Raw genomic sequence first — 27,955 nt, 5'->3', positions numbered from 1 at the left:
AAGCTGCAAAACTATCATTCTCTGGAGCATTTTCTCAATCCGTTGAAATTTTTGCTTCCTGGCAATTGTCATCAGTTTGGCTCAAATAAACTCATAAAACTTCTCTACAGGTTTGGACATTTCTTACACTGACAATATGCTGTCACAATTAGACACGTTTTAAAGCTGAAATTTTGATGATTAATTTAATGTAGCCCATACTTCCAAAAGTTTAGGTGGAATAAGTTTCTGGGAGCAAGCACAGAAAAAAGTGAGAAAGTGGCTTGCAGACAGTGAGATTCTGACAGGTTCCTTAGCTGTAATTATTGCTTTCATCAATCTTAATTACTGCTTTTCATCCATTTAGTGAAGTTCTCACCAGTTTAACAACAAACACTAACGGAGCACCTACTTCCCAGCCCTGCGGAAATTGTCCCAAATACTATAGGAAACCCAAATAAATAAATAAAAAAATGCGTCTACCTTTAAAAAATATATAGGACTTATCATCTGGAAAAAAATCGTTGGTGTCCTGGTCCCTCACAGGGAGACCAGAGGCTCAGGACCCCAGGAATCCGGCCTCCAAACCCCAGTCCAGTATGTTTCGCCCTTTTCCCCACGTGCTTCCGCCTCTGTCGTTTCCACTCCTGTCGTTCCCATTTCCCCATTTTCTGAGTTTTCATTCCTGCATACCGTACAGGCCACACCTAAAGGTGACAGTTCCTTGAGACGTCGCCGCAGGATCTGTTCACCTGGGTAAGAGTTCTCCACCGAGGGTGACAGCCTAGCACCGCGGCTTGGACCTTGCGGCGGCCCGTAGCTCCCATCCTTTCCCTTCCGGATGTCAGCTTGGAGGGATCCCTTTACTTTAGCGAGCGGAGCTTGTAACTAGAAGCTGCCTTTCTCAAGGAACTGTCAGTCCTTAAGAGCCAGTGTTCCAGAGGAATCCTGGCTAACATTTCCCCGTAAACCGCCTCAAGCCCCGCTCCGCCGCTAGGAGGGGAGCGGCGGGAACTGCGCAAGCGCGGCGCCGCCGACCTCGCGGGGTTAACTTCCGGGGGTCGCACCGCCTGCTCTCCAGGCAGGGCTCTGGGCTCTCGTGTGTGCTTTGCCGCCTCCTCCCTGTGATCGGCCCGGCGGGACCGACCCGAGCCGAGCCATGGGGCCTGCAACGGGCCGGCCGTGAGCGCGGCCGCAGGATGCGTCCCTGGCTCGGCTGCTGCAGTCGCCGCCGCCGCCGCCACAGGTCAGGAGGAGCCGCAGCGCGGGGCGACCCCGCCCGGGCCTCGGGTGAGTGCGGCTGGCTGGGCTGGGCTGGGTTGGGCCGGGCCGGGCCGGGCCGGGCAGGCTGGCTGCTCACCCCCAGGTCTCCCGGCCACTCCCAGGCCCCTGCCCCCTGCTCCCTGTCCTTCACCCCGCCGCGTATCTGCGACCTTCCCAGATTCCTCGGGGGGCATTTCTGTGCTTGCACTTGACTTCCGCAGGTGTCTCCTTGTCACTCCTTAGTTGATCTTTCTGGATAGGGCCCGAATTGCAGCCCCAGCTTTCTGCTTGACCTTGGGCATGACAGCTCCCCGAGCCAGGGTTTTCTTCTCTAATAACGGGGTTGTTCTTAGGGCTGGAAGACAGAGTGGCTATGAACCGTTCTGTAAGCTATAAAGAATTAATTATAGGCACACATTACAGTGGCCTTTCTCCCACATCGTCCGTGGCTTCTTGAATGCTCTTGTTCTTCCCTTCCTTAAGTTTTATTTTTACTTTTCTCGTGCTTTGCGCATCTTTCTCATTATCTTCCCTTACCCCTGTCACTGATCTTTATAGGGGTTTCCCGACAGGGCATCTGAGACAATCAGGTCAGCCTTCAGGGCAGTCAATGTCTGCATCTGTTCTTAGTGCAGCCGAGGCTCATCTCTCCTGAGGAGTCATTGCTGCTGGAACTGAGTCTCTTTCTGCTGTTAGGTGGACACTATTCACTTATGAGCCACCAATGTATTATGGTAGTTACATTGGAGTGTAAGGACAACTGTTGATGCAGATGCCTAGCTCCTTTTGCTGTCCAGGTGGTATACACTGCTTTCCAAATCGATGCTACAGTGTTAACATTTGTAATGTGCTTAGTGTATGTATTTAATCCACATATATTTATGTATTTTACTCTTACTGCCTTAGATGGTCTAGAAGTCTAGCTCAGTATATTTCTCTTCCTAAACTCTTCACCTCATAGATGATGCATTTACTTTCTTTGATACCGTCTCACACAACTTTTACTTCCCTAAAGTCACCTTTTAAAAAGCCACCCTGTTAAATTTGACGTGTTAGGAAGTTACAACTTGGTTGCAGTGAATGGCTCTTGGGACATTTGAAAAATGGAATGGAACACACGTGATAAATTGCATTTCTTGAACGTTGGCAAAATAGAAGGGTTCGATTTTATTGAAGTTGTTTGGATTATGTACTTTTGGAGTTAGACTGGTAGGTTCACGTCGACTTTTGAGTTGCGAGGTAGAGAACAAGACCATCCGAAGAGATAATTTCCTAAAGGATTCATAAAACAATTGGAACTCTTTCTGCAAATGGCTCATACCAAGGTAAAGTGGGTAAAAATGTATACGGAAGTGTTCTGTTCCCAGTGACTCAGAGCCTGCCTCAAATTACAGTGAGCGAATTGGAACTTTATAGCCATGCTAATGAATGCAGTATAAAAGCAGAAATCCTCTTCTAGAAAGGACGAGGGCAGTCACGTGCCACTTAACAATAGGGATATGTTCTGAGAAGTGTGTCATTAGGCGATGTCGCTGTTGAGTGAACGTCATAGTGTCCTTATACAATCCGAGATGGACTACCCTACTACACAGCTAGGCGAGATGGTGTCATGGTGTCGCCTGTTGCTCCCAGGCTACAAACCTGTACAGCATGCGACTCTGCAAAATAACACAAGATTAAAGCAAGCACAAGAGAAAAGGGTGCCATCAAGGGACGGGGTAAACACGAGAGGCTGAGGCTGCTGCTGGGGTAACACAGCGTGCTGTTTTACAGCAAACTTGTTTTTATAAGTAGCAAGAACATACTCTTAACGATAAAAAGTATAGTGTGGTAAATACATAAACCAGTAACATAGTCGTTTATTATCAAGTATTATGTACAGTACAAATTGTAGTATGTGCTATAATTTGTATGACTGGCAGCGCAGGTTTGTTTACACCAGCCTTGCCACAAACACATGAGTCATGCATGACATGCACTACAGTTCACTAGGCAATAGAACCTTTTCAGCTCTATTTGAATCTTATGAGACCGACGTATATGCAGTTGTTGACTGAATCATCGTTATGCAGCACGTGACTGTATTAGCACGGATAGAACGGCCCTCTCCGTGAGGCCGTAGTAAAAGGAACTCGATGTAAGACCAGTCTTGATTCAGTCGAAAGTATGGATATACTTTTACATTCTTCTGAAATTGTCCCTGCAGGCTTGGACTCCTTGGTGATCTATGTAATATAGTCTTTGTTAATTGGAGGAAATGGAACTAGAAATAAGTTCACATACGAAGTTACCGTTTGGGATGAATTGAGAAGTAGTTTTCCTGATGATTCCAGAACTTCCGCTCCAGTCCATGCTGAACAGCTCTATGAGATCATTTTCTTGAAGCAGGTTTTTGAGGATACGTTTCTTACAAGGAATGTTTTCATTATAAAAGCAATACATGCTTATTTTGTAAAAAGTTTAAATGGTAGAGCAGAACATAAAGCGTAAACACACATTCACACTCCCTCTTCTCCCCAAAACCAATGTCCAGGGTCAGTGTTAATTAACAACTTGCCGTGTGACCCTTCAGCTGTAGCACCTGAGCGTTTAGGCCAACTGTGAAAGTTAGTCAACCACAATTTTACAGAGAACAGTCGCCACAAGACCACCCTCACTTGTGACACCAGCTACAAGTTTGGGGGTTTCCCAAACCACCTTACATTTGATTAATAGTTAGAAGGACTCACAGAACTCACTGAAAGCTGTTATACTCACAGTTATGGTTTATTACAGGTAAAGGATACAGACTAAAATCAGCCAAGGGAAGACATTCGAAGGACAGAGTCCGGGGAAGTATCAGAGGTGGGGCTTCCGTTGTCCTCTCCCCGTGGAGTCAGAACATATTACTTTCCCAGCCTTCCTTTGAGACAGTATGCGTGGGGTATTGCCAACCAGGGGAGGTCCTCTGAGCCTTGGTGTTCAGTCTTTATTGGGGTTCCATTACATAGGTGTGACTGATTAATTGCTCACATGGTTGATCTCGGTTTCCCGGTCAGTTCTTAGTGTGTGACCCAAACGCCCACCTTAAATCCAACCGTTAGTCTCTCTGGTATGGCCAGCCCCCTCTGAATCATTGTCAGCCACGGACAAAGGCCAGACCTCCTTTTGGGCAAGGTTGAATTCTTTACTACACAGCATCCTTCCTTTTCTCATGGTCCCGTCCTTAAAATGACACTTTTCTCTTGCTTTACCATTGACACATGACTCACCCATCTAGATCATGGAGGAGACAGAGGCCACTGGGAGAGTTCTTTCAACTGTGATTCCTTTCTAGGTAAAATATCTCTGAATATCCATCAGTCTTTTTCTTCCCCTTGTCGCTGAGGAAGAGAGAATCCCTCTTTCCCAATGCTAGCTTGTATCTGTCCTTTGGTCTTCCTATTGTGGGACACTCATTTAGTCATTTACTCTCACTTGCCCCTTTGATTTTCTTCTCTTTTACTGACTCTTTGTCTCTTCCTACAGCCATGTTCTTGTCTTGCTAATCTTAACCTTGCTTATACTTCATTCTAGTCTCGAAAAACCTTCGGTAAACTCACATTGTCTCATAAAATCCAGACTCCTTACTGGCCAAGATAATGCCTTATCCTGATACAGCATCTCATAGTTTTCAAACACCTATGTTATCTGACAGTGCCTGGTACGTGGTGGGTACTTGGTAAATGTTAGATTAATGAATAATTTGCCCAGGCAGAGAGAGAGTCTTCTCATTGGAGGGAACAGCAGGAGCAAAAGCACAGAGGATGAAAGGGCATGGCAAGGGGAGCCAGAATGAGCGCTGTGTGAAAGAGAGTGGTGGAAACTGAGCCCGGAGAAGTCGGGAGAGCCGTCTCAGTGGCGCCTGGAAGGCCGTGGTCCCAAGGTTTGGAACCAGATCGAGTTTGTGACCCACGCTGTGATTTTGACGGTAACTCCTGCAGCCATACAGAGGGTGTTTGGAACCTGGCGACCCTCTGAGATTAGGATTCTGCAGAGGTTCAGGCCAGAGGTGAGGGAGCCTACGTGTGGGTTGTGGAAAAGGTGAGAAGGGAAGAATCAGAGCTGTCCGTGGGAAGTGTCTGTCCTCAGCATGTAGGAATGAGGGAGGAGGAGGTGTTGTGTGCCTAGAGGTCAAAAGGTGCCTAATAAATACGGGTGGTGTGAGGAGTGTTGTCAACCAATGGAAGGAGAGGCCAGCTCGCTGAAGCTGGTGGTTTGGTGCCTTCTGGGAAATGGTGCAGCTCACTTGCTGCACCCAGTAAGCAGGGGGCAGTCAGAATAGAGAAGTTTCCAGTTTCTCTTGAGACAGTCTTTTACCGTCTCATTTCTTTGTTGAAATGTTTTGAATTCTTCAAGTTCCGTGTTTCCCGAATGCAGTGCATTCATTACAGAATGCATTTTCTAAAACCAAGTGCTGTGGGAGATAATTGAATGGAAGAACATGGGCTTTGGAGTCAGAACAGTCCTGACTCCACCCTTTACTGGCTATGAACTTGGGCCAGTTACTTCAGCTCTAAGGCTCAGTTTCCTCATCCCCAAAATGAGCTAATAATATGCCTCGCTTTTAGGATGGTGGCAGGAATAACTGATAGTGTCTAGAAAACTCCTGACACACAGTAGATACTGGGTAATTGGACTTGCCTTTCACCTCTAATATTTTACACTGTCATTAACTTGCAGCTCAGAGCTAAATCTATTGGCAAGTCAAGTGTTCATGGTGTTTCGGATTTGGGTGAGTCTAATGTTATAAAAATTCGCTTCATATTAAACAAGGAAGCCCTATTTAGGAAAATGTGGACAGAGGTTGGGATTCATCAATCTTCAGGTTCAGCTGTTCCTTAGGACAGGATGGTTAAAGAGGTTTGGAACTCTGGGGCTCTTTTTTTTTTTTTCTTCTAGATTTGGGATTCTTGAAGGTTTCCTAACCATGTTTGTCTGTTTAAAAATCACGGCTCCATTTGACATTCAGAGTCAGGCTGTGGCTGTAGTACACGGATAAAAATGAAACCTTTGGTGTTTGTGTGAACACGCCTCAGGTGCTCCAGGTGACACACCTGAAATTGAGACTGTCCCAGAAAAAGCCCTATGAGTGTGGGTTTCTCTCCTCCTCCCCTTCTCCCTTTCTTCCCTTCTCCCTCTCTCCCCTTAACCCTTCCACATTTCTCCCCTACTCTTTTTCTCCAAGGCTCCCCCACCTTGTGATCCCACCCTCCTGCCAGACCTCCCACTTTGATCGTCTTTCATATTCCTTTCATGTTGCCGTGGGCTTAATGTCTGCTTTTTCTGGTCTTCCTCAAGCACGCTCCCTGATGCTCACTCATTCACTCAACAAACATTTGCGGAGTGTGTAGTGCGCCAGGGGCGTGCTGGGGATATTATGAGGAACATTCTGTTGAGGTGATGACAAAGGAACAAGACAGCCAGCAAGGGGAGGATGCTGAGTGAGACGTGAGGTCAGCAGGCTCAAGATGGGTCGGATTTTATAGGCCACAGGGAAGCCTTTGGTTTGTATTCTAAATGCAGAGGCAGTCATCGGATTGTTTTAAGTGAGGGACTGACTCCGTCTGATTTCTAGCCGTAAAAGCACACTCTGGGTGCTGCATGGGGAACGGATGGCAGGGTGAGTGTAGAAACAGCACTGGCTAGGTGGTCTGAGTCCTGCCCAGGTGAGGGCTCACGTGCCTTGATCTGGCTGGGTGAGGAGGTAGAAGAGAGCGTCCGATTTGGGTCGGCTTTGGAGATAGAGCCCACAGAACCTGCTGATGGGTTAGATGTGGAAGTGGGGGAAAGAGTTAGATGAAGGATGAGTCCAGGAAGGATGATCAAACTCATCATGAAGGATGAGTTTTGACCTTGGCAACTAGGTGGTGGTGCTGTTTGTCGGGATGGGAAGAGTGAGGTCGTAACAGTTGGGTGGGTGGGTGTGTAGTGTTTCAGCTTTGACCTTCCTACAGTGCAGTTGTTGAGAAGCCAGTTGGATATACTCAATGATACATTATTAGCTTGGGAGTTTCCCAGATGCACTTTTTTTTTTTTTTTTTTAACAGGCACACAGGTCACAGTGGCCCATACGGCGATCGAACCGGCAACCTTGGTGCTCTTAGCACCATGCTCTAACCAACTGAGCTAACTGGCCACCCCCCAGATGTACATATTTTAAACTACATGGGACTGAGACCCTATGAGACCATTTAGAGAGCATCTAGATAAAGGGGGAACCCCAGGACTGAGCCTGGGCACTCCCAACATTTAGGTATCTATGGAGGAGAAAGACCTAGTAAGAGACTGAAGTATGGCTGGTGAGAAAGGAGAGAACCTCAGTGTTGGCTTCACCCCACCCCCCACTCATGAGACTCGCTTTCCTCTTCCAGTCCCATGGCTTCTTGGTGTGTTTCCATCATTTTGATCTGCAGTGTCCGAGTGCTATTTTTGAGTGACTAAGTATTTTAGTGTAAAAGATCTTTGTAGAAAGGTTAAATAAGTTTACTGTTCACATTAAGGATAATGTGCCAGCATATTATTGAAACTTGGCTTTAGTTCGCTTAATATTCTGTTGGTTTTTTTTTTTTTTCCTTAAAGGTTATATTGTGTTCTTCAGAGTCAGTAATTTGAGAAGAAAATAGTGGTTTCATATGGCATCCATTATTGGTCGGTTTTGAAAGCACAAACTAAATCTTTCACGATTGTAAACTGGCGGAAAGAACATTTAAGAACATAACTGCAGTGAATACACTGCAGTAGATTGTCCGAACGCTCCGTTCGTTTACCAAGGTCAGTGAGAATTCTGGCTCTTTGGTGAGAACCTGCCCTGACGCAGGCCCCATCCGGTTCACTTCTCATTCAGGTAGTCGATACACCTGCGACATGAGTGCTTGACATTCTCCCTTCACTCCCCTCCTGTGTAGCAACCTGTTTGCATGAGATCTGAGCCTACGGCTGAACGGTACCTCCTCTGAATTCTGAAAATTCCTCTGCTGACCCTGCCTCGGGCCACCTGGCTACCTCGTGTCTTCCTCCAAACCTGATTCTCAGTCTCACCTTGATGTTTCCATCTCCAGTTCCTTGATGTTTCCTGTTCCCGGCTTTATCAGGCCTCTCCCCTTCATCTTAACACTGGTTAATCATTCCAACCCAAGTCTTGCCTTCGACACCCTGGTGTTCTGTCATCACCTTTGCTAATGTCCACCCCAGTAAGCATCTGTAGCGCTGGGCTGGACTTTGCCTAAAAGGGCTGGCTGTTCCCATCGCTTTATTAGGAACCGGAGGTTATCAGCACTGTCTGCACCCCCAGTGTTGGGTTTCGGTCCTTTCTTGGCTGCCCGCTCCCTGCCCCGGCGTCTTTTTTCTAGTCTTAGGCGCTATTAAGCTTTCCTCCACTGTACCACCCACAGCCCACCTCCGTACTCTTCGCTCAGAAAACAGTGTTAGGGAGTGTGAACCTCTTTAGCTCCAGTGCTCCTTCTCTGTAGCCACTCCCCCCGCCACCCCCACCGCCCCTTCCTCCAGTCCAGGGAAGAAGGGTCATCCGCTCTGTTAGCCGTCATTCCCCTGAGTCTGGAAACGTGGACCCTCACTCTTTAAAAACAGAAAAAAGTGAGCCTATATTGCTTTTGCAGGAAAAGTTCACATAAGTACAAAATTAGAAATAAAAAAGAAATGAGAGCAAGCATGGCAGGACCTCTTAGTTTATATTCTCTTAGCCCAATAACCTAATTGGCTTACCTAGGCTTATATTCTTCATGCTCTTTACATTCAGTCACTTTTGGGTCTGTCCTAGGCTTTTTAAATTATTTTTCTAAAACTTTTAAAAAATTTATTTAAGTGTGTTTTTCCAGGGCCCATCAGCTCCAAGTCAAGTTGTTGTTTCAATCTAGTTGTGGAGGGCACAGCTCACAGTGGCCCATGTGGGGATCGAACCAGCAACCTTGTTGTTAAGAGCACCACGCTCTGACCAACTGAGCTAACCGGCTGCCACCCCCCAGGCCTTTTTTTAAAAGTATGGCGTGGTCAGGCCAAGACGCAACATGGTGGGATTCTCGTGGAGTCCCAGGGACTAACTGTGACTTTGGGTGGGTCCTTAAACCCTGTAGGTCCAAAGTAGTTCAGCTGTAAAATGGGGAGACCAAGTACTTCTTTAAGATTGTTAAAGAATCTTATCTCAATTTAAGTGAAATGATACATGAGAAGGGAAAATGAAAAAACGTTTTTCCTCCACTTTTCCTTTAGGCTGCATATGTCCTTCATTTAATTGCATTTTTTTTTTAAAATTGCTTCTTTAATTTTCTCACCACCGAGTCTCCAAGCTTTTGGCAATTTACTGAAACTGAGTCTGCCTCGCCTCTCCTGGCTTCCCGTGTGGTGTGCTGACTGCTCCGTCTTCCTTCCTGCCCTTAACTCCCTCCTGACTTCCATTCCCGGCTCTTCTTACCTCTTTCTCCCCTTTCACGCCTGTGTTCCCCAGGGTTCCAGCCTCACACTCTGGCCTTCTGGGTGACCACATCCGTTCCCACTTCATCGGTTTCCTCTGTGCTGGGGTCTCATTCCGTAGGTCTAGGGAGGGGGCTGGAGGAGGTCAGAGACTAATTGTCTGCTAGTCTACTCTGTAGGTACCTCAGAGTCCCTGAGCCCCAGTCTGGGTGCTTTCTCCCCGAGTCTGCAGCTCCCACATTCCATGAGTCAGCCGGGGCAGTCATGCCTGAGTCCCTTTTACTCTCCTGTACTCTGTCCCGTCTGCTCCATCTTATTGGTCACTGCTATGCCTTTTCTTGCTGTGACAGTCTCTCAGGCAGCCCCTTCAGGCCCCTGCTCCCCTCTGGCCTTGGCCTGAATCGCTTTTGCTCTGGGTCACCGCAGCAGCCTTCTGGTTGCCTGTCTTCCTCCTTTCATCCTTCTCTCACTTTGTTGTCAGTTGTCTTTTTTAAAGCATCTGTCCGTTTACTTAAGTTCTGGTGCTTCCCATTCCAGCAGAATCCAGACTCCTTGCTTTGCATTCAGAGTGCTTTGGATCCCAATCTATCCTTGGGTTCCATTTCCCGTCTCTTTCCCCCACCCAGCTTTGCCCTGCGTGGGTGGCCCTTAGGTGCATTGTATTCCCCTTCCGGGGTATGTACCTTCTCACACTGTTCTCTCCTTCCACATCACGGTCATCAGGGCCCACCATGCTTTCTTCTTTACTGAAGCTCTGTCATCTCTCTCTCTCTCTCATCACGCCCTGCTTCTAATTTGGGGATAACACTTAGCACATTATTTACAAGGCTGATTCCCACCTCTGCTGCTCTGTGAGCCCCTGTGGGCACAGCTCCTGTCTGTGGTTGCTGTAGAGGAGGGTGCCTGGAGAGCCCCAGGTTTGAATTAAATGGATCTCTCATTGCTGGTGTTTGCTGCATATGCTGCTTCTGTGCCTGAAGCAGAGGCTTGCTTGTTTCTGTGTTTTATAGGTCATCAGTGGGTGTATGAATAGTAAAACAATGATGAGTTTGAACAGCACTTGAATATAAACACGAATACCAGACTCTAGGGTAGACTTCCTTTTTTGTTGGCAGAGTGAAATAATTGTATCTTGATTTTGTTTTTGTAGTAACTGATCACCAAAGAAAACAGGTATCCTTTGTTTACTTACTTGTTTTCAGTTTGTTTATGAGAAATACATTTTCTGTTTATAAGAAGGAAAAAGGTGAGGGGAAGAGATTAAGAAAAAAACTTAACCAAAGATACAGTTAAACGTAAATCTAAGGTAGGGTCTTGACTCCTGAATGCAGTTCCTCTAGGAGGAAAGCTGTTTGAGCAACCCACCCTTTCACACCTGCCACATGGACCTGCGCTGGTTATTTTTCCTCTTCATTTTTTTTTTTTTTTTAGGCATAATTGATATACAATAACATGAACACTTTTAAGTGTGTAGTTCATTGTTTTGGATTTTTTTCTTAACAGCTCATTGAATTTTGTTTTAACAAATACATATGCCCGTGTAGCCTACTTCCCTGTCCGGATACAGGGCATTTCCATCAACCCAGCAAGTTACCTTGGGGTCTTCTCACTCATTCCCCCCTGTGCTCAAACCCCTGTCCTGTCTCTTTCACAATAAAGTAGTTTTGCCTGGTTTACTGTGCCACATAGATGGGCGCACACTGTACATCTCCTACGTCTGGTTTCCTTCTCTTTGCAGTTATCCGTGTTGCATGTAGCAGTAATTATTTTGTGCTAAGAAGTATACCGTGGTATGAATATACCATAGTTTGTTTGTGTATCTCCTGGGGATGGGTATTTGGGTTGTTTCTCGAATATTATGAATAAAGCTGCTGTGACCAGTTTCGTACGTGTGTTGTGCTCATATTCATTTTTTCTTGTGTAAATACCTAGAAGTGGAACTGCATAGGATAGGTGTGTGTTTAACTTTGAGAAAGTGCCAGACCGTTTTCCGAAGTCGTTCCTGTGTTGGTTACTTTTTTAAATTTATAAAAGTAATGGGAATTTGGTCTCATTGTAGAGAGTCTGCTGTAAAACCAGTGCCTGTTATTAGTGCCTGTATTTTTGCAAAGCCAGTTTTATTCTAAAACATTGGTAACATAAGCTCATTTTGAAAATATTCAAAATGAATGTGAATAGAACATTGAAAATATTAAGGCATAATTAGGCATTATTAGTTTAAAATATTATTTGGCATTTAAAGTTGTTGGCTATTGCATAGCTATTTGAATAAAGTTACTGTCTGTAAGTACCATGTTTAGAAAGTCACCACCATTTGTTTAAACAACTTGGCATTCCACATTTGTTATTATCAAGTTCAGAAGGGCCTCAGAGCTGGAAATATTAGGTTGGTGTGAAAGTCATTGTGGTGTTTGCAATTATTTTTAACCTTTTCAACCGCACTTACTTTTGCACCAACCTAATACATTAGGGTTGTGGGGGTTGGGGGGCGGCGCCCGGAGGCTGTCGGAGGCTGTCCAGCTGAGTGCGGAGGGAGAACCAGTCCTGCGGAGACTTGCAGTGGATGGTGTGGGCAGGGGAGGCTGACAGCAGAGCCTGGCGCAGGGTGGACGTGCGGCAGACAGGAAACAGGAAACACTGGGAAGCTTCTGGGTTACTGGGAGGAGCACCAGAATCTGTTTGGTGGCAGAGGCTGGGGAACCATGCCCTCCCCTGTCTCTTCACCCTCTTCCATGCCAGCCTTCTGCTGTTCAAGGTAGGGGTCCTGGTTTCAGAAAACAGACACTATATTTTAATTGGATTGTTTCTAATTAAACAATGGGCAGAGGACCGGAACAGACACTTCTCCCAAGAAGACATACAAACAGCCAACAGACATAATGAAAAGATGCTCAACTTCACTTGCTATAAGAAAAATGCAAATCAAAACCACAATGAGATACCACCTCACACCTGTTAGAATGGCTACTATGAATAAGACAAATAACAAGTGTTGGGGAGGCCAGTGGAGAAAAAGGAACCCTCCTACACTGCTGGTGGGAATATAAATTAGTACAGCTGTGATGGGAAACAGTATGGAGGTTCCTCAAAAAGTTAAGAATAGAATTACCATACCAACCCACAATCCCTCTTCTGGGAAAAAATTGAAAACACTGATTTGTAAAGATATAGGTACCCGTATGTTCATTGCAGCATTGTTCGCAATAGTCAAGACATGGAAACAACCTGAGTGTCCTTCAACAGATGATTTGGTAAAGAAGATGTGGCGCCCATAGGTAATGGAGTGTTTCTCAGCCATAAAAAAGATGAAATGGCCATTTGAACAACATGGATGGATCTAGAGAAAAATCATGTTCTAAAGTGAAATAAGTCAGACAGAAAAGGATAAGAACCATATGGTTTCACTCGTAGGGTGTAAAACAAAAAGCAAGAAACAAACTCAGAGACAGACAACAGTATGGTGGTTCCCAGAGGGGAAGGAGGCTAGGGGGACAATGAAAAGTGTAAAGGGGGTCAAATACCGTTTCCCCAAAAATAAGATGTAGCCGGACAATCAGCTCTAATGCGTCTTTTGGAGCAAAACTTAATAGAAGACCCGGTCTTATTTTACTAGAAGACCCGGTCTTATCTAACATAATATAATATAAGACCGGGTCTTATGTTAATTTTTGCTCCAAAAGACGCATTAGACCTGATTGTCCGGCTCGGTCTTATTTTGGGGGAAACATGGTATATGATGACGGAAGGAGTCTAGACTTTGGGTGGTGAACACAAAGTGCAACATACAGACAATGTATTATAGAATTGTACACCTGATACTTATATGTTATTAACCAATGTTACCCCAATAAATTAAAAAAAGGAAACATCAGAAAACAAAAACAGACACCACCTGAGGGTTTGCTTAAGCAGAAAAATAATGTATTGGAAGGCTATGGGATAAAAGCAGAATGGACAGGCTGTAAGGTGCATGACCAGGCAATAGAATGGCAGCCAAGCTGTGTAGGAAGGATATTTGTTTAGCGGCTGCCTCTGCCAGACCTGTTGTTGTTTACAAGATGGACCTCCTGGACTGGTCCTCTAATCTTATTTTATTTTCTCTCCTAAGGACTTTCTCTTTGACCTTTAGTTCTCCTTTCTGGGAGATTTCCCCACTCTCTGGTCTATTCCTATTTTTAAGATTTCAAAATTCTTCCATCATATTTTTATTTTTCAATAACTAGGAAGTCCTCATAATGTTCCTCTTTTTGTGTCACAGATACAATTTCTTATTTTTGCTTAAGTTTTCTTCTCTGTATATCGTGCTTGCTCTGAATTCCTTTCTCTCCCTTTCTTTTTTGGTCTCTGTCTTTCAAGAGACATGTTTTGGGCTTTCTTCAAAACACCTGACTGTTGGCTGTTCATTCCTACGTAAGAATGAGATGTGCCAAGCACACGGGGCCTCTGTGTCCATGGTAGGGAGTCCTCTGGTTGCCCTCGTCTTAGGAAAATGTGGCCGTGAATCTGACCTCTTTGTGAGGGTTCCCCTGCCTCTTGGTATCTTTAGGCCTTTTCTCTCAGGCTCGAAGAGTGCTTCTAGAGAGCCTGTGTCCGTTCACCCGCCTGCCAAGTAGGAGATGCGAACTGGGAGTTCATTCAGTAGGTGGCCCTCACGCAACTTCCACCAGGTTCCTTTCTGTGACTCGGCCCCTCCCTCCAGCATCTCTCACCTCTTTTTCTCCCTCTCTCCCTTTTTTCTGTAATTCCTTGGCTTTGGCTAGTAAAACAGTTGTTGACTATTGAAATGCAGGCTGGTCCGATTTGGTCTGGATTATCCCCTGGGGTCTTTCTCAAGAGATTTTGGCTTAAAGATTTATATTTAATACTGCGGTTAAAATAGCAGGATAAAATGGACAGACTTAAAATAAATGACTTAATTCTCAGGATCGCCGGTCAATTTACTAGTAATGAAACCTCAGGGGAGTAAGTGCTTTATAGTTAAGGGTAGTTCTCAAAAAAAAAAAATGGTAGTTCTCAATAACAGAACTTTATGTGTAAAATGTTACGCTGCTTATATACGCTCCAAAAATTAATCATACCCTAAGAAATTATAAAATAAGGAACTTTTCTAATCAAATTTTCTTGTCTTTCAGATCCTATCACATAGGACAGCATGCACCTTAAGATCCTGAAGAAAAGGCGCAAAATGTTCAAGTAATGTTTCGAAATCAGTTGTGAGGTAAGAGAGAGGTTCTTTATTTAGGAGTATAATCACTGCTGCCTTTCCGACAGCTGACACTAATGGTATACTATTGAGAAGGCAATATGGACAGTACAAGAGGCCAGCAGCCACAGGGAAGTCTTTCTCTGCACCTTTTGTCATTGGTTCGCTTCCTGCCTGTCCTACAGGGACGGTGTGTCTCGGGAGCGGGGGTCCAGGAAATGACCTGAGAAGTTAATTAGCAAGTATTACAAGATGAGGTGAATGGCAAATGAAAGTGTAATGGCAAGGTTTTGCTTGTGTGGTTGTCACCTTAAATAAGGAAGGTCTGCAGGGCAGCTTTTCACATTCTGGGAAACCGGGCTTTGTTTCACATAAGGACACACAGCTTAGGTACAGGAGTGCAGACAAAGAGCCCAGTGAATCGGTCACTCAAGTAGGAAAACGATGATGTGACATCTGCCGGGCCAGCGGTCAGTGCACAGTGCTTTCGGGTTTCTCCCAGAAGTGATCTACAGGAGTATTAAATCGATAGCGATTTTGGTATTCAGTGTAGAATAAGACTGCAGCCATACCCTAACGAGTGTGTCCTTTTTAATATTGCTTCACAAATTGCCGTGCCATGGCTCTCGTGTTCCCAGTATTTTTATATCAGTACAGAGTAAAGGAATTGTTTCTTCATTTCCTCCCTTCCCTTCCTGTTGCATTAATGAAGTGTAAATACAGTGACTCAGCGGAACGCTCGTGCAGTTTATGACAGAATTCGAATGCGTCCGTCCAGCCTAACCTTGCCGTGTCCACTGATTGCTTTCTTGAAAATAGACTTCTGGGTGTCAGATGGTTTTCCCTTTGTCGTCTAGTGGATGTTACGAATTTGGCTCTGAAGCTCATGAGCATTGTGTACCAGCATCCTAATATGCACTCCTGGGAATGTCCTACCACGCCAGTGGGTGGTGTCTTTGTGGTTGCTCTTCCTGCACAAACAGACCTGCCGTCTGCACCCCCAGCAGAGGCCTGCACACCACCACAGGGCTGCGTCCTGCGCTGTCTGGCAGTTCTCTACCTTAACCGGAAGGTTATTCATGCCTTTAGAAGACCTTCAGGGGCCTGATTTCTGGCTGGAACTCAGACTGCACAAGTGTTGTACTCTGACAAAAGGCTAGTCTGTCTCTGGACATGCGGCTGTGCAACTTAACACCTTACTGCACAGCACGCAAGCGCCTGTTTCGTGTAGACGGCATCCTACTGAGGAGTCAGCAGAAAGCAAAAGGCTTCTGGCCGGAGGAATTTTTCAGCTTAAGGTCTTGATGTGCAGTTATGATTCACTTAGAAACTCTTATGGAAATCACGAGGAAACTGTTCAAATTTGAGAGCGGTGCCAATTTCTTGTTGTTGTGCCTGCTTATAAACAAACAGACACTTGCCAACAGCATGCAGGGACTGAAAGGGAGCAGAGGGAGAGACCCTCCATATTGCGGCGCTGGCAGTCAGGGAGTGAGACACAGAAGCTCTCTTATGGTAGAAAGTGGTAACTGCACTGCAAGTAGAACTGATGAACGTGCCCTGATAGATCGAGGGCAGTAGAGAAGCTTCCAGGTACTCTCTCGGCCCCTGACAGAATCAGGTTTACAGTGGTGTAGGCAGAACCAGTTGCATCCTCTCTAAATAGTCATGTCTGACGTTCAGAGACCCTTTTCTAAGTGCCCCTAAGAGGAAGGAGAACTGTTTTTTTGGGATGACTTGCTTGGAAGAGAGAAACATTAGGCACTACAGGGAGAGTGGGGTTAGAGAGAATGGACTCAGTAGAGGTGTTTGCAGGGGAAGGAGGGCAGACAAATCTGGTTGATGTGGGGTTCAGTAAGTGCTAGCTAAGAATGGCTGGCTACGGCCTCCCCAAATTCTTGTCTTTGTTTATTCTATTTCACTTAAAAAATTTTAAAGCTATTTTTGTCTGACCTAAGAGCAGGGTTCTTTTACTGACCGTGGGGAATAATTTCTCTCTTGTACCAGTCAGTATTTTGAAATTGAGAGGGAATTCTGCAAAATATTTGTAGAATGAACTTTCTCATCAGGAGGTTCATTCGTTCATTAAATGTTTTCATAATTACTATGCTCCAGTTGCACTTAAGAGAAAAACGCCCAGGTTTGAAAGACTGTGCTAGTAACCACTTGCAGCAGATTCCAAGAGCGTTGGTTCTCACCACTCCTGCTCCTGCGTTGGGGAGGGTCTCTGGCTCTGTTCTTGTTTGAAAGATGAGCAGCTTGCCTGCGCTGAGGAAGCACCTGGGTCCTTTGATAAAAAGCTGTCATTGTTTTCTATCCCTTGTACAAACACTGAGGCCAAATGATCTCTGACTTCATTTCCCTTGTCTTTATTTATCACGAGTATTAGTACTCTTATATCAAACCCTGATTAGAGAAGGTCATATGTTTAAAGAAGCAGCAAAACAAGTTACTAGGAAAAGTGCAAGTTTCTCTTTTGTTTTGTTGGACCCTGTTATATTACCAGGTATCGGTGACTTTAGGAAATACAGGAATCCAGGTATGAAAAGAATGGATTAAAGAGTGAAGGAAAGTTTAGAATATTAAAATAGAGAGGAAGGGCATTCTGGAAACAGTATAGAGTTGAAGAAGATAGAGATTAAAAATGGGAGCCCGCATCAAAAACATGATCCCATGTTACCAAAGTTAAAACAAGGGAGAAAGGAAACGGAGAATCGCATTGAGAAAGCCCAGGTAAGAACGATGAGCTCAGTGTCTAGCAGGCCAACATACAAGTGAGCAGAGAAACAGTCATGTTTTCGTCACCATCCATCGTGCTGGTGGTCTGTGTGTGCGAGAGCTGTCAGGTGTACGGTGAGCCCCAGCACAGACAGACCAGGCTGCCTGGGGCTCGTTGGCGTGGGCAGTGGATGGCAGCAGTGGGAAAGCTTCGTGTCCGCCGCAGCGTGGGCACTTGGGTTCTGTGATGCCGCCTCTGGCTTGTTCTTTTCATTATCTTTGTCCATTTGTGGCATAGCCAGCCCTAGGGGACGGTGTGTTCCTTGGGAGCCTCATGAGCTCTGTGTCCAATTCCCTCCAGGGCGCGTCAGGGAAATCATGCCGTCATCAGGACACCGGCTCCGCGATGTCGAACACCATCCGCTCCTGACTGAAAATGACAGTTACGACTCCTCGTCCTCCTCTTCCTCCGAGGCTGACGTGGCCGACAGGGTCTGGTTCATCCGCGACGGCTGCGGCATGATCTGCGCCGTCATGACGTGGCTTCTGGTTGTCTATGCAGACTTCGTGGTGACGTTTGTCATGCTGCTGCCTTCCAAAGACTTCTGGTACTCCGTGGTCAATGGGGTCGTTTTTAACTGCTTAGCGGTGCTCGCCCTGTCTTCTCACCTGAGAACCATGCTCACCGACCCCGTGAGTACTCCCGGTCTCGCGGGATTTTTCTCTCGTGTCTGGCCTAGGGTGACACCACAGACCATGTGCGAGGGACTGCTTGCTCCTAGAACCTCAGGTTTTTAGTAATTCCTGGATACGGGCTTGTGGCATTTTTGCAAAAGAAATAAGCATCGCTCAAATAAACACGGTATCATGGTATGTTAATGAAAAATATCCCCAATGGGCTGTTTATTCACATGGAGAGATTGCACTAATTTCTAGTTTAAATATTTTGTTTCTCTAACGAATGGACTGAAAGCTCAGAAATCTGGGATCTAGGTTTAATCATTGTGCTAATCTCTTCAGTTGCCTTTTGACCATAAGTAACTAATTGAACTTCTCTGGACTAAAGGTTAGCTCTTATTGCTAAGCCCCTAGTAGAGGTCTTAGGCCCAGGACAGTATTACAGACCCAGCCAGATGGGCAGATGGGAGCAGCATTTACGGGACAGCTCGGAAGCTAAGTCTGCCCGTGGTTTCGTGGCCTCACCTGATTGTGCAGTCTTTGACCGTTACCCCACCAGATATCCCTCAGAGATTTTTAAAGGACTCTCTTCTCTTTTCCTTTTACACAGCACAGCCTCCCTCTGGGTACCAAACCCTGCTCCTGACCCCTGTGTGTCTCTGTCCCCTTTCCTTGCTGCAGCAGAAACACCACACATCAGATACTCAGGCCACAGAGAGTACTGTTACAGGGATAGGAGCCAGAGTAATGATTTCTACTCAAATATTCAGTGTGGGAAAAGCTCTGTCAGTGTCGACCATCTTCCTGGATGTTGAAAACCAGGCCAGGTCCATCCTTTATAGGCATTTTGGTGATGGGATCACCTCCATACGATGGTCCCCAGTTGTGAGGGTGCACGGGGGCAGGCGGAGCGTGGGGGAAGGAGAATTGACCAGGCTGAGGTTTCTCATCCGAGTGTGTTTGTTTCTTCTACCAAGTATCGTCGTCCCTCGCTCCTTGGCAACCCAGCTCCTGCCCCCACACCCTCTCCTCCGCTGGGAAAAGGCCTCAAAACTCGTACAGGAAGCCCCAGGAGCTGGGGGAGATGAGGTGGTGAGGAGAAAGTGTGTGCAGGACGCCGCCTCTGTTCCTGGGGGGCATGTTCATTTCGCTTGTTGCCTCACGGCAGAGAGTCTCGCACAGGAGACTGAGAGGGAGGCGGTACCCAGGCAGAAGGTTGAGATCTTGGGTGTCAGACTTTTTCAATTGAAACTTAACTCATACGCCACAGAATTCATCCTTGTTTTTCTCGCTACCTCAGAGCCCCCAGACCCTCACCCAAAGCCCCCCCCCCTTTTATTTTCATCAGCCTTCTCAGCAGACACTTGCCGATCATCCGGTGAAGGGCTCCCTTTGAGGAGCCCCTGGTCGTGTTCCAGGTAACCTGGCATCGTTTCATTAATCCTCCAGCCGCTGGGAGAGGTGGGTGGTGAAGCCATATCCGAAAACGAGACCCCACAGCTAGTAAGAGATAGAGTTGGGATTTGAACAAGATTTATCTGTCTCCAAAGCCCCTGCTTTTTGTTAGTCTTACATTTCAAACACGTACAGAAGTAGAGAGAAAACAGTGTCACGAACCCCAGTTATCACCTCATGGTCAGTCTTGTGTCAGAGACACCCTCACCTAACTCCCTCTCTTTCCCTCCCCAGAGTATTTGGAAATAAATCTCAGATACTATAAAACTTTCCTTGTAAATATTTGTGTGGATCTTTAAAAAGTAAGGGCTTTTCTGTGTAAAAGCAGAGCCATGATACCAGTAGGTCACGTGGAGCAGCGGACTCATTCCTTACTACCTGTCCAGGTAGGGTTCAGATTTCGTTAGTTGTCTTCAGTTCTTTCACATTCGTCTTGTTTGAATAAGGATCCAAATAAGGTCTGTACTTTACAGTTGGTTGATGTGTCTCTTACATCTCTTTTAATCTCTGTGGTCCCCTTTCTCTTTTTCTCTTGGGATTTTTAAATTGAAGAAATCGTCTTTGTCTCATAGCTTTCCTCCTACTCTGGAATTTTCAGCTTACATCCCTGTGCGTATTTTAGCATGTTCCTCATCCCCGGTGTTTCCCATAAATCAGTAGGGAGATATAGGGGAAAGCCCTATATACCTTTTCCTTGGTTAGGTCCTGGGGATCCAGAATGCACGACGGAATTGGCGGTGGGGGTGGGTGGGGAGAGGCGGGGCTGGCTGGTTAAAGAAGAAAGTATATGAGAAAAAAAAGAAAGAAAATGTGCTTTGAAAAGTGTCACTTCCCTGGATATGACGTAGTTGACGGCACTGTTCCTAAGCGTGGGTGTCTGGTTTCCTTCTCCGTGGTGGATTAGAGGTAGATGAGGGCAGCGTGTGAGATCGGGCGCTAGAAGAGGCAGCAGTAAATCCAAAAGCCTTGAGGAGCACTTTGTGCAAAGGGGCCTGGAGGGGCTGTTTGGGCAAGGAAGCAGCCCCGAGGCAAGGCTGCGGCCTGGTGCCGGGACACAGTCCTGGGAAGGTGGGCAGGACACAGGCCAGGTGCGTCTTAGAAATAACATCCCCTGACAATGGTCCAAATACAAATATGAGCTTAAGGAATGTACCTCAGCTACTTGGAAGGTTTGTTTTGATGGAATGCAGAGTGGCCCCGACTGGTGGGGAAGAAACGGGCACTCTTTCTGATATGACCTGGCAAGGACCCTGGTGCTGAGCAGGGAGGTGGACTGTGAACAGAGCCAGCTCCTGGTGGTACGAGCCAAGCCCAGGCCAGCCCTTCTGCTTGGTGTCTGGTCTGTGAAAGCCACCTCGAAAGACTCGGAATCAAAGTATAGATGATGGGCTGCAGGGCCTCGAGGAAATCCGTCTTGAAGCCTGGAGGAGACGTGGCCGTGAGGAGCTTCGATGTTTACCCAGGGTGCTGAGCAACAAAAAGGAATGCCTGGCACCAGAACATGCCTTACACACCGGCGTGGGTCTCTAGTCGCTAACTATCACCTAACGATTGTTTGTGGCTACCCCTTCGAAATACACAGCTTTCTTCAGTAAAAGAAGTCATAAGCGATTTCCTAAAACAGTGGGTGGGGTGGTGTTAGTGTGTTCTGCTTTCCAGAAGGAGGGTATTCTATTATTCTGTTACGTTGTTTTTTTTAACACTCTGAAAGAGTACATGTGTGTCTCATAAAAATTAAGGTGTGTGGAATTTTAATAATTTTTTCCCCCCTTCTTCCGCCTCCTCCCCCACTCCAGTTCAAGCCATTGTTTCTGTCTAGTTGTGTAGGACACAGCTCCCTCACCCAGGCTGGTATTATGAGCCTTGCACTTCCTCCAGCTGAGGCAGTCGGCCAGCCACTCACCGCAGCTCACGGCAGCTCTCACCAGGTGCCGGCCACTCACACTGGCCACCAGCCTCCCATGGCAGCACACGGTAGCCCACGGCAGCACACAGCAGCCCACGGCAGCCTACAGCAGCTCACGATGGTTGCTGGCCACTCACGCTGGCCACCAGCCTCCCACGGCAGCACACAGCAGCCCACAGCAGCTCACAGCAGCTCACGATGGTTGCTGGCCACTCACGCTGGCCACCGGCCACTAATGGCAGCACATGGTAGCCCATGGCAGCACACAACAGCCCACGGCCGCTCATGCTAGCAGCCTGCCAATCACGCTGGCTGCCAGCCACTCAGGCTGGCCACCGGCCGCTCTTGACAGCACACAGTAGCCCACGGCAGCTCATAGCAGCTAAAGCGAACCTCCAGCTGCTCACGGCAGCCCAGCTCCAGGGAGAGCTGTTGTCCACAATCTTAGCTGTAGAGGGCGCAGCTCACTGGCCCACGTGGGAATCGAACCAGCGACCTCGGCGTTAGGAGCACGGCGCTCCAACCACCTGAGCCACCAGGCCGGCCCCAGGTGTGTGGAATTTTAAATCTGGCCCATTTCTTCTTCATATGGAAGTGTGTGACGTTGAACTGTCACCAGGAGTATATATACAACGTCGTGGTATTTTGTAAAACCATAACAGTGTTAAGACTGGATTTGTGGAGGAAACATGAAAGACTCCAAATTCTGGTATGTAAATTAAGTAAAATGTTGTAGCCAACATTCTGATTTAAATGTTCACAACAAGAATGTAAACCCTTCACTTTTTTACGTACGTAAGGAGACACTTTGAAGTTACAAAACGCCAGGACCTTGACTAAAACAGCTTCCCCATGTCAGGACGATGAAACTGCCTGATGCTTGTTTGGAGGGAAGTCAACTCTAGTGGAGAGCTGGACAGGAAACGTTTACATTTTGCCCGAAGTCCTTCCTGTCCCCACTGCCCCAGGGCACCTCCTGGAGGCCTTACTTCCTGCTGGTGATGGGCTCCACGGCTGGCTCACTGGGGGCCTTGGAGCCGGGGGTACTCAGTCTTCAGACTGCGGCACACTCGCCTGCAGACCTCTTTCGTATTGGGTGTCAGCTCTCACCCTGCAGCGGTTTGGAGCTGGCTCCCGTGTCCAGCCTGCATGCGCAGCTTTAAAGAGCTCCGGTGCTGCTCCCACGGGTCCCCGGGAGTCCCTTGCCATCCCTTTCCCCTCCGCCTCCTCGGGCTCCCAGGGCTGCTGTTAGTTCCCACCCTGGCGTCTCCTCGTGCTGCGTTTCCTTATGCTTCTTTATTACTGTACCCCTGGCCTGCTATCCTACTGGCTCAGTGGGGCTCCTTCTCCAGAAGTGTGCGTTTCTGCATGAAGTAGAGGCCCCAAGGGGGTAAGAAATGGGATATAGACCTTGTTCCCTATGTTGAGTCATTAGAACAACCCCCTCAGCCCCCCGCCATCCACTCTAGTCAGGTCGCTTAGTCCACCATGCCACCGCGCCCAGAATCATCTTCCAAACATGTGTTTCAGGCGTGTCTCCACTGCCCAAAGAGCAGGCCCACTCAGGCCCTCACTGCCCACTGCGCAGGCCTCACTTCCCTGCGTCTGGCCTCCCACCTACGTGGTTCTGTGGGGACGACACCTGGCCGCCAGCGCTCTGCCTCCTGCCACCAGTTCACATTTCCCTAACTGGCCCTCCCATTGCTTCCTCATTGCTTGTCTGTCCCCAGCTCCCCCAGCACTTGGGGCATGCGTAGCATGCTGTTACAGCCCGACCGCACGCCAGACGTGGAGTTGGGTTGGGTACTGGGGCCACGCTTCCCAGGTTTCAGCATGTGTGCCCTTGAGTAGGTTGGCAGTCACAGAGGCATTACATGTAAAAACACGAGGTCACCTCCTTTGTGAGATTGTTTTGTTCAGTGTTCCCCTGCGGCAGCTGATAGGAAACCGTGTGGGCCGTGTTATCAGGCCCACCCTGCCCATTAGAAAGGGGCGGTAGGGAAGTGGTGTCAACCGAACGTACTGGCATCCTTTGAGGACAATCAGCTGCCCTTGAGTCGGCTTAACAAACAAACCCTGCCTCTGGTGTATCTTGCACTAGCTAGAAAAAACTCAGGTGACTTACCAGTTTATGAAGGATAATGACGCATTTATTTTGAGTTCGTTTTAATGCACGTTGTTTTTCATGGAAAATAAAACTTCTGGTCCTGCCTGAGTAACAGTTATTTTTCATATTAATTATGCTTTAGTGGCAACTACAGCAATACCGATATTTTATGATATGTAAAATCTAACACTAATTCCTACATTTATTGATTATTTTTAACCTTTCCTTCTCCCCAACTAAAACACATTCTTATTAAACTGTAGGGGGCAGTACCCAAAGGAAATGCTACTAAAGAATATATGGAGAGTTTGCAGCTGAAGCCCGGAGAAGTGATCTACAAGTGCCCAAAGTGCTGCTGTATCAAGCCTGAGCGCGCCCACCACTGCAGGTACCAGCCCCCTTCCCTGGGGCAGCCTGAGCGCCCACCACTGCAGGTACCAGCCCCCTTCCCTGGGGCAGCCTGAGCGCCCACCACTGCAGGTACCAGCCCCCTTCCCTGGGGCAGCCTGAGCGCGCCCACCGCTGCACGGACCGGGCCCCCTTCCCTGGAGCAGGAGGTGTCCCTCAGCAGGTTCTGACCAGCGTTACAATTCCCATGTACTGGACCTGTGGCCTGGACTTGTGTTCCCTCTGAGCAGGGAATACTGAAAATCAAACCTGTCTTTTTCAGTATTTGCAAAAGATGTATTCGGAAAATGGATCATCACTGCCCGTGGGTGAACAATTGTGTAGGAGAAAAGAATCAGAGATTTTTTGTGCTCTTCACTGTAAGTAGAAATATTTATGTAATGACTTAAATATTGAGTTTTCAATTCTTTACCTAGAATCTTGCCTGGAACTAGTAAATGTATCCTAACATCAGACCAGTTTCTCTGCAGCCTTTTCTCCGGAATTCAAATTCTGATATTGTTCTGTGATTGGTAGGAAGTCATCCAACAGATAAATGTTGCTTGCGTTGTTTTAGGTGTTCTACTGTCATTTAATTCTCCCTCCGATACCTTGGATCACAGTTCTTAATAGGATCTTGCGGAAATGTGTTAGAACTTATTTCCTACTGTATATGTTTCTATAAAATTATTTTACTCGGTCCAGTGTGATCTTGGGCTGGCAGTCATCAACTACTGCGAGTGACTCCTTCCCTAAACATTTTTACTGACAAATGAAATGGAGGAGTCAACATAAGATTAAGCGGCCTTTGCTCCTTGAAATACGAAATTGCTCAGCAGTTGTAACCAGTTTCTCCCTCATTCCAGATGTACATAGCTCTGTCTTCAGTCCACGCTCTGATTCTCTGTGGGCTCCAGTTCATTTCCTGCGTCCGAGGGCAGTGGACTGGTAAGTTTAGGTTGTGTGTGACCTTCCTGGAAGTCGTCCTGTGGGGTGAAGAGGGGAAAGCTTTAAAGGAAGAACTGACTTTCCAGTTTTGAAAGAAATCCTCGCAGTTATTTTAGGAGTTAATTTTTTCTTTTTTAAAGAAAAGAACGTGGGTAAGTTTTAAAACACTGCCTTTTTGCTTAGTGTAACGAAGCCAAATATATAACAGTTCTTCCTTAGTCAATGAATAATTTGTATGAAATAGCCTCATTTGTATTTTGCCAATACTGAGACTAGATGGCAGTTAGTATTGTTTCCACCAGACCTAGGGTTTGTTTTCTGGTTAGCTGGCTGGGCGTCGTTCAGAGCACTGCTCACGTGGCTGAATGTGAGAGTAGTGAAGAGGGGCGTGAAGTGTTCGGCCCTGGATGTGCGGTCAGGTCAGACAGAGTCGTCCTGCCCCAGGGACGGGTGGGGAACGGCCGTGTGTACCGCCCGTATGGAGGTACACGTGCCTCTCTCCTTCTCTGGCTTTGGTTGCATGTCAATCAGCACTTTAGTACACAGGCATAATCTTGACAGAAACCTCAGGTAGTACGGAATCTTTGCAAACTGCTGACCAGGAAATGGTAGTGGGAACTTTTGCTTGGAAAGGCCGACTTCCTCCGCCCCTCGGTGAACAGTGAAGGTGCCGATTACAAAATGAGCACCTTCTTCCTGGAGGGCGACCCAAGGGCTGTCACTGTGAGCTAAGCATGCTGACGTCCTGCCGTAGGGTGGTATTCGTTATGCTTTGATGTCCAATCACAACCTACTCTCTCTTGCTCACAGAATGCAGTGATTTTTCACCTCCAATCACTGTAATCCTGTTGATCTTCCTGTGCCTTGAGGGTCTCCTGTTTTTCACCTTCACTGCAGTTATGTTTGGCACCCAGATCCACTCAATATGCAATGATGAAACGGTATGCTTTGTTCTCGGCCGTGTTTGCTTAATATTTGGTGAAAGCTTGAGTAAATGGGAAAACCTAATGTCAATAGCAGGTGTGTGTATGTTAACTCAGGAGGTTAATTGGGCAGCTTTGATAAGTTCTGGTAGGTTCGCTGTATTTGTTCTTCCTGTCATTATGCGCAGTGCATATTTCAGGGATCAGTGTGATTTGAGACTCCACAGAGCCAGGCAGGTTCCCAGTTATGAGACCCGGCCCCTGGAGCAGCCGAGTGAGTGGCAAGGAATTGAATGCCTTCACGCCTTTGAGCTGTAGGTCTAGAGCAGGCACTCAACAATTATTTGTAATAAATGAATTAAAGGCTGCCCCTGGCCTGGAGGACCAGCTCCCTCCTGCACCACTGTGACTGCTTGGGTTGTCCAGCCGGCTGGTGGCCATTGCTCAGCTGTCTGACATTGGTGTGGCCAGATGGCTACCGCCGGCCTGTGCTCATGGAGGCCAGAGGCACTGGCACCAGGAAGGAGAGCCTGCACTTCACCGAAATGCCTCGTTCTCAAATGCAGCGGGACAGTACAGTGTGGTGGTTGGTGTTTCCCCGTTTTAACTGCTCGGCCTAACTAGGAGGTGCTGGGGGTTTTGCTGGCACTATCACCCACTTGCTTTTCTTTCTGCTCCTAGGAAATCGAGAGACTGAAAAGTGAGAAGCCAACTTGGGAACGGAGGCTACGATGGGAAGGGATGAAGTCTGTCTTTGGGGGGCCCCCCTCCCTCCTCTGGATGAACCCCTTTGTTGGCTTCCGATTTAGGCGACTGCAAACGAGACCCAGAAAAGGAGGCCCAGAGTTCTCTGTTTGAGGCCCCTGTCATCATGCTGGAACTTGCGAATGGACTTTAAGTTATTTATTTGGGGTCTGAAAGGGTATCAATAGCTCATCTGTGACCAATAGGGCAAATGGAACCTACACAAACCAATTGCTTGCAGCAAGCAGCGTTTTATATAAATTTACAGTCACAGATTGCAGATTTTCCAAACTGGTAACTGGATGATGATGCTGTCATCAGTTTTTCACCTGTACAACTAACGAAAGGGACGTGGCCACACGAAGAAGCCAAATGTCATTATCTTCCTGCACAGTTAAGATTTTTGTTAAGAGTACTTTGCATTTTCTAACAAGTCGTGTGGGATATTACATGGGTTATTAAAATCCTGTGTACTGAGCTGCTTTTTTCAATCATGAAGGAAAAATGTCAATCCAGTGAACAAGAATTCTCCGATGAGTGGTTTCAGGGAGTTCCTGTCGGCCCTGTGATACCCCTTGGTCAGGAAGGGGCGTTTACGTAGAAATACATTTTGGTCTCCATTAGCTCTGACACTTTGCACTGAAGTTGCAAAATATCTGTGCACTGAACAGTGAAGGCGGCATCAGGTACACGTAGGCCCACTGCCCCAAAAGAGGCATTCTTTGACCCTGCAGCAAGTCTGTGTGTGTGTGTGTCTGTGTGTGTGTGTGTGTGTGTGCACGCGCGTGCACACGTGTTTTAAACTTGACAGTGTCGTTTAGACAGTGTAATCATTAGTGGTTGTGTGCAGCAAACAAGCTATTTTTTAGAAACCGACATTTCAGGGAAGCGGGGAGAGCTGCCCGGGGATCCTCCTCCCGTGGGGCTCAGTATGAATGTATTGCAAACTGGAGAATATCTTGATCCAAAGAACAATCATTCCTATGTGGTCCTTTGTTGCCCTCCTGTTTTCGTTTTATCTTAAAAAGCTTGAATGTGTGAGGGTCTTGGAACTGACTTTTCGTTCCCAGCCAAATGAGCAATGTGCGAACGGCACCTCAGTGAGAGAAGAACAAAGTCTGTTGGCGGCCTTCACCTTGTGCACACTGACACTTCTGCAGCTTGGTGGGTATGTAGGAGAAGGGGCAGGCACCGCA

The 27,955-nt window shown here is 47.0% G+C and overlaps 1 protein-coding gene across 1 annotated transcript; it reads left to right on the top strand.

The window, feature by feature from the left end:
• Positions 1-896: 896 nt before the first annotated feature.
• On the top strand, positions 897-27,955 carry ZDHHC7 (zinc finger DHHC-type palmitoyltransferase 7). The gene is made up of 8 exons (XM_033128192.1): positions 897-1,269; positions 14,823-14,908; positions 17,973-18,304; positions 24,021-24,145; positions 24,428-24,524; positions 25,011-25,092; positions 25,903-26,033; positions 26,697-27,955. The coding sequence occupies exons 3-8, from the start codon at positions 17,990-17,992 to the stop codon at positions 26,871-26,873; spliced, it is 927 nt and encodes a 308-aa protein (XP_032984083.1). The 5' UTR covers positions 897-1,269; positions 14,823-14,908; positions 17,973-17,989; the 3' UTR covers positions 26,874-27,955.

Source organism: Rhinolophus ferrumequinum, chromosome 15, assembly GCF_004115265.2.
Source record: "Rhinolophus ferrumequinum isolate MPI-CBG mRhiFer1 chromosome 15, mRhiFer1_v1.p, whole genome shotgun sequence".
Lineage (NCBI taxonomy): Eukaryota > Metazoa > Chordata > Mammalia > Chiroptera > Rhinolophidae > Rhinolophus > Rhinolophus ferrumequinum.
Note: the sequence above shows the minus strand (reverse complement) of the source record. Positions and strands in the feature narration are given on the sequence as shown.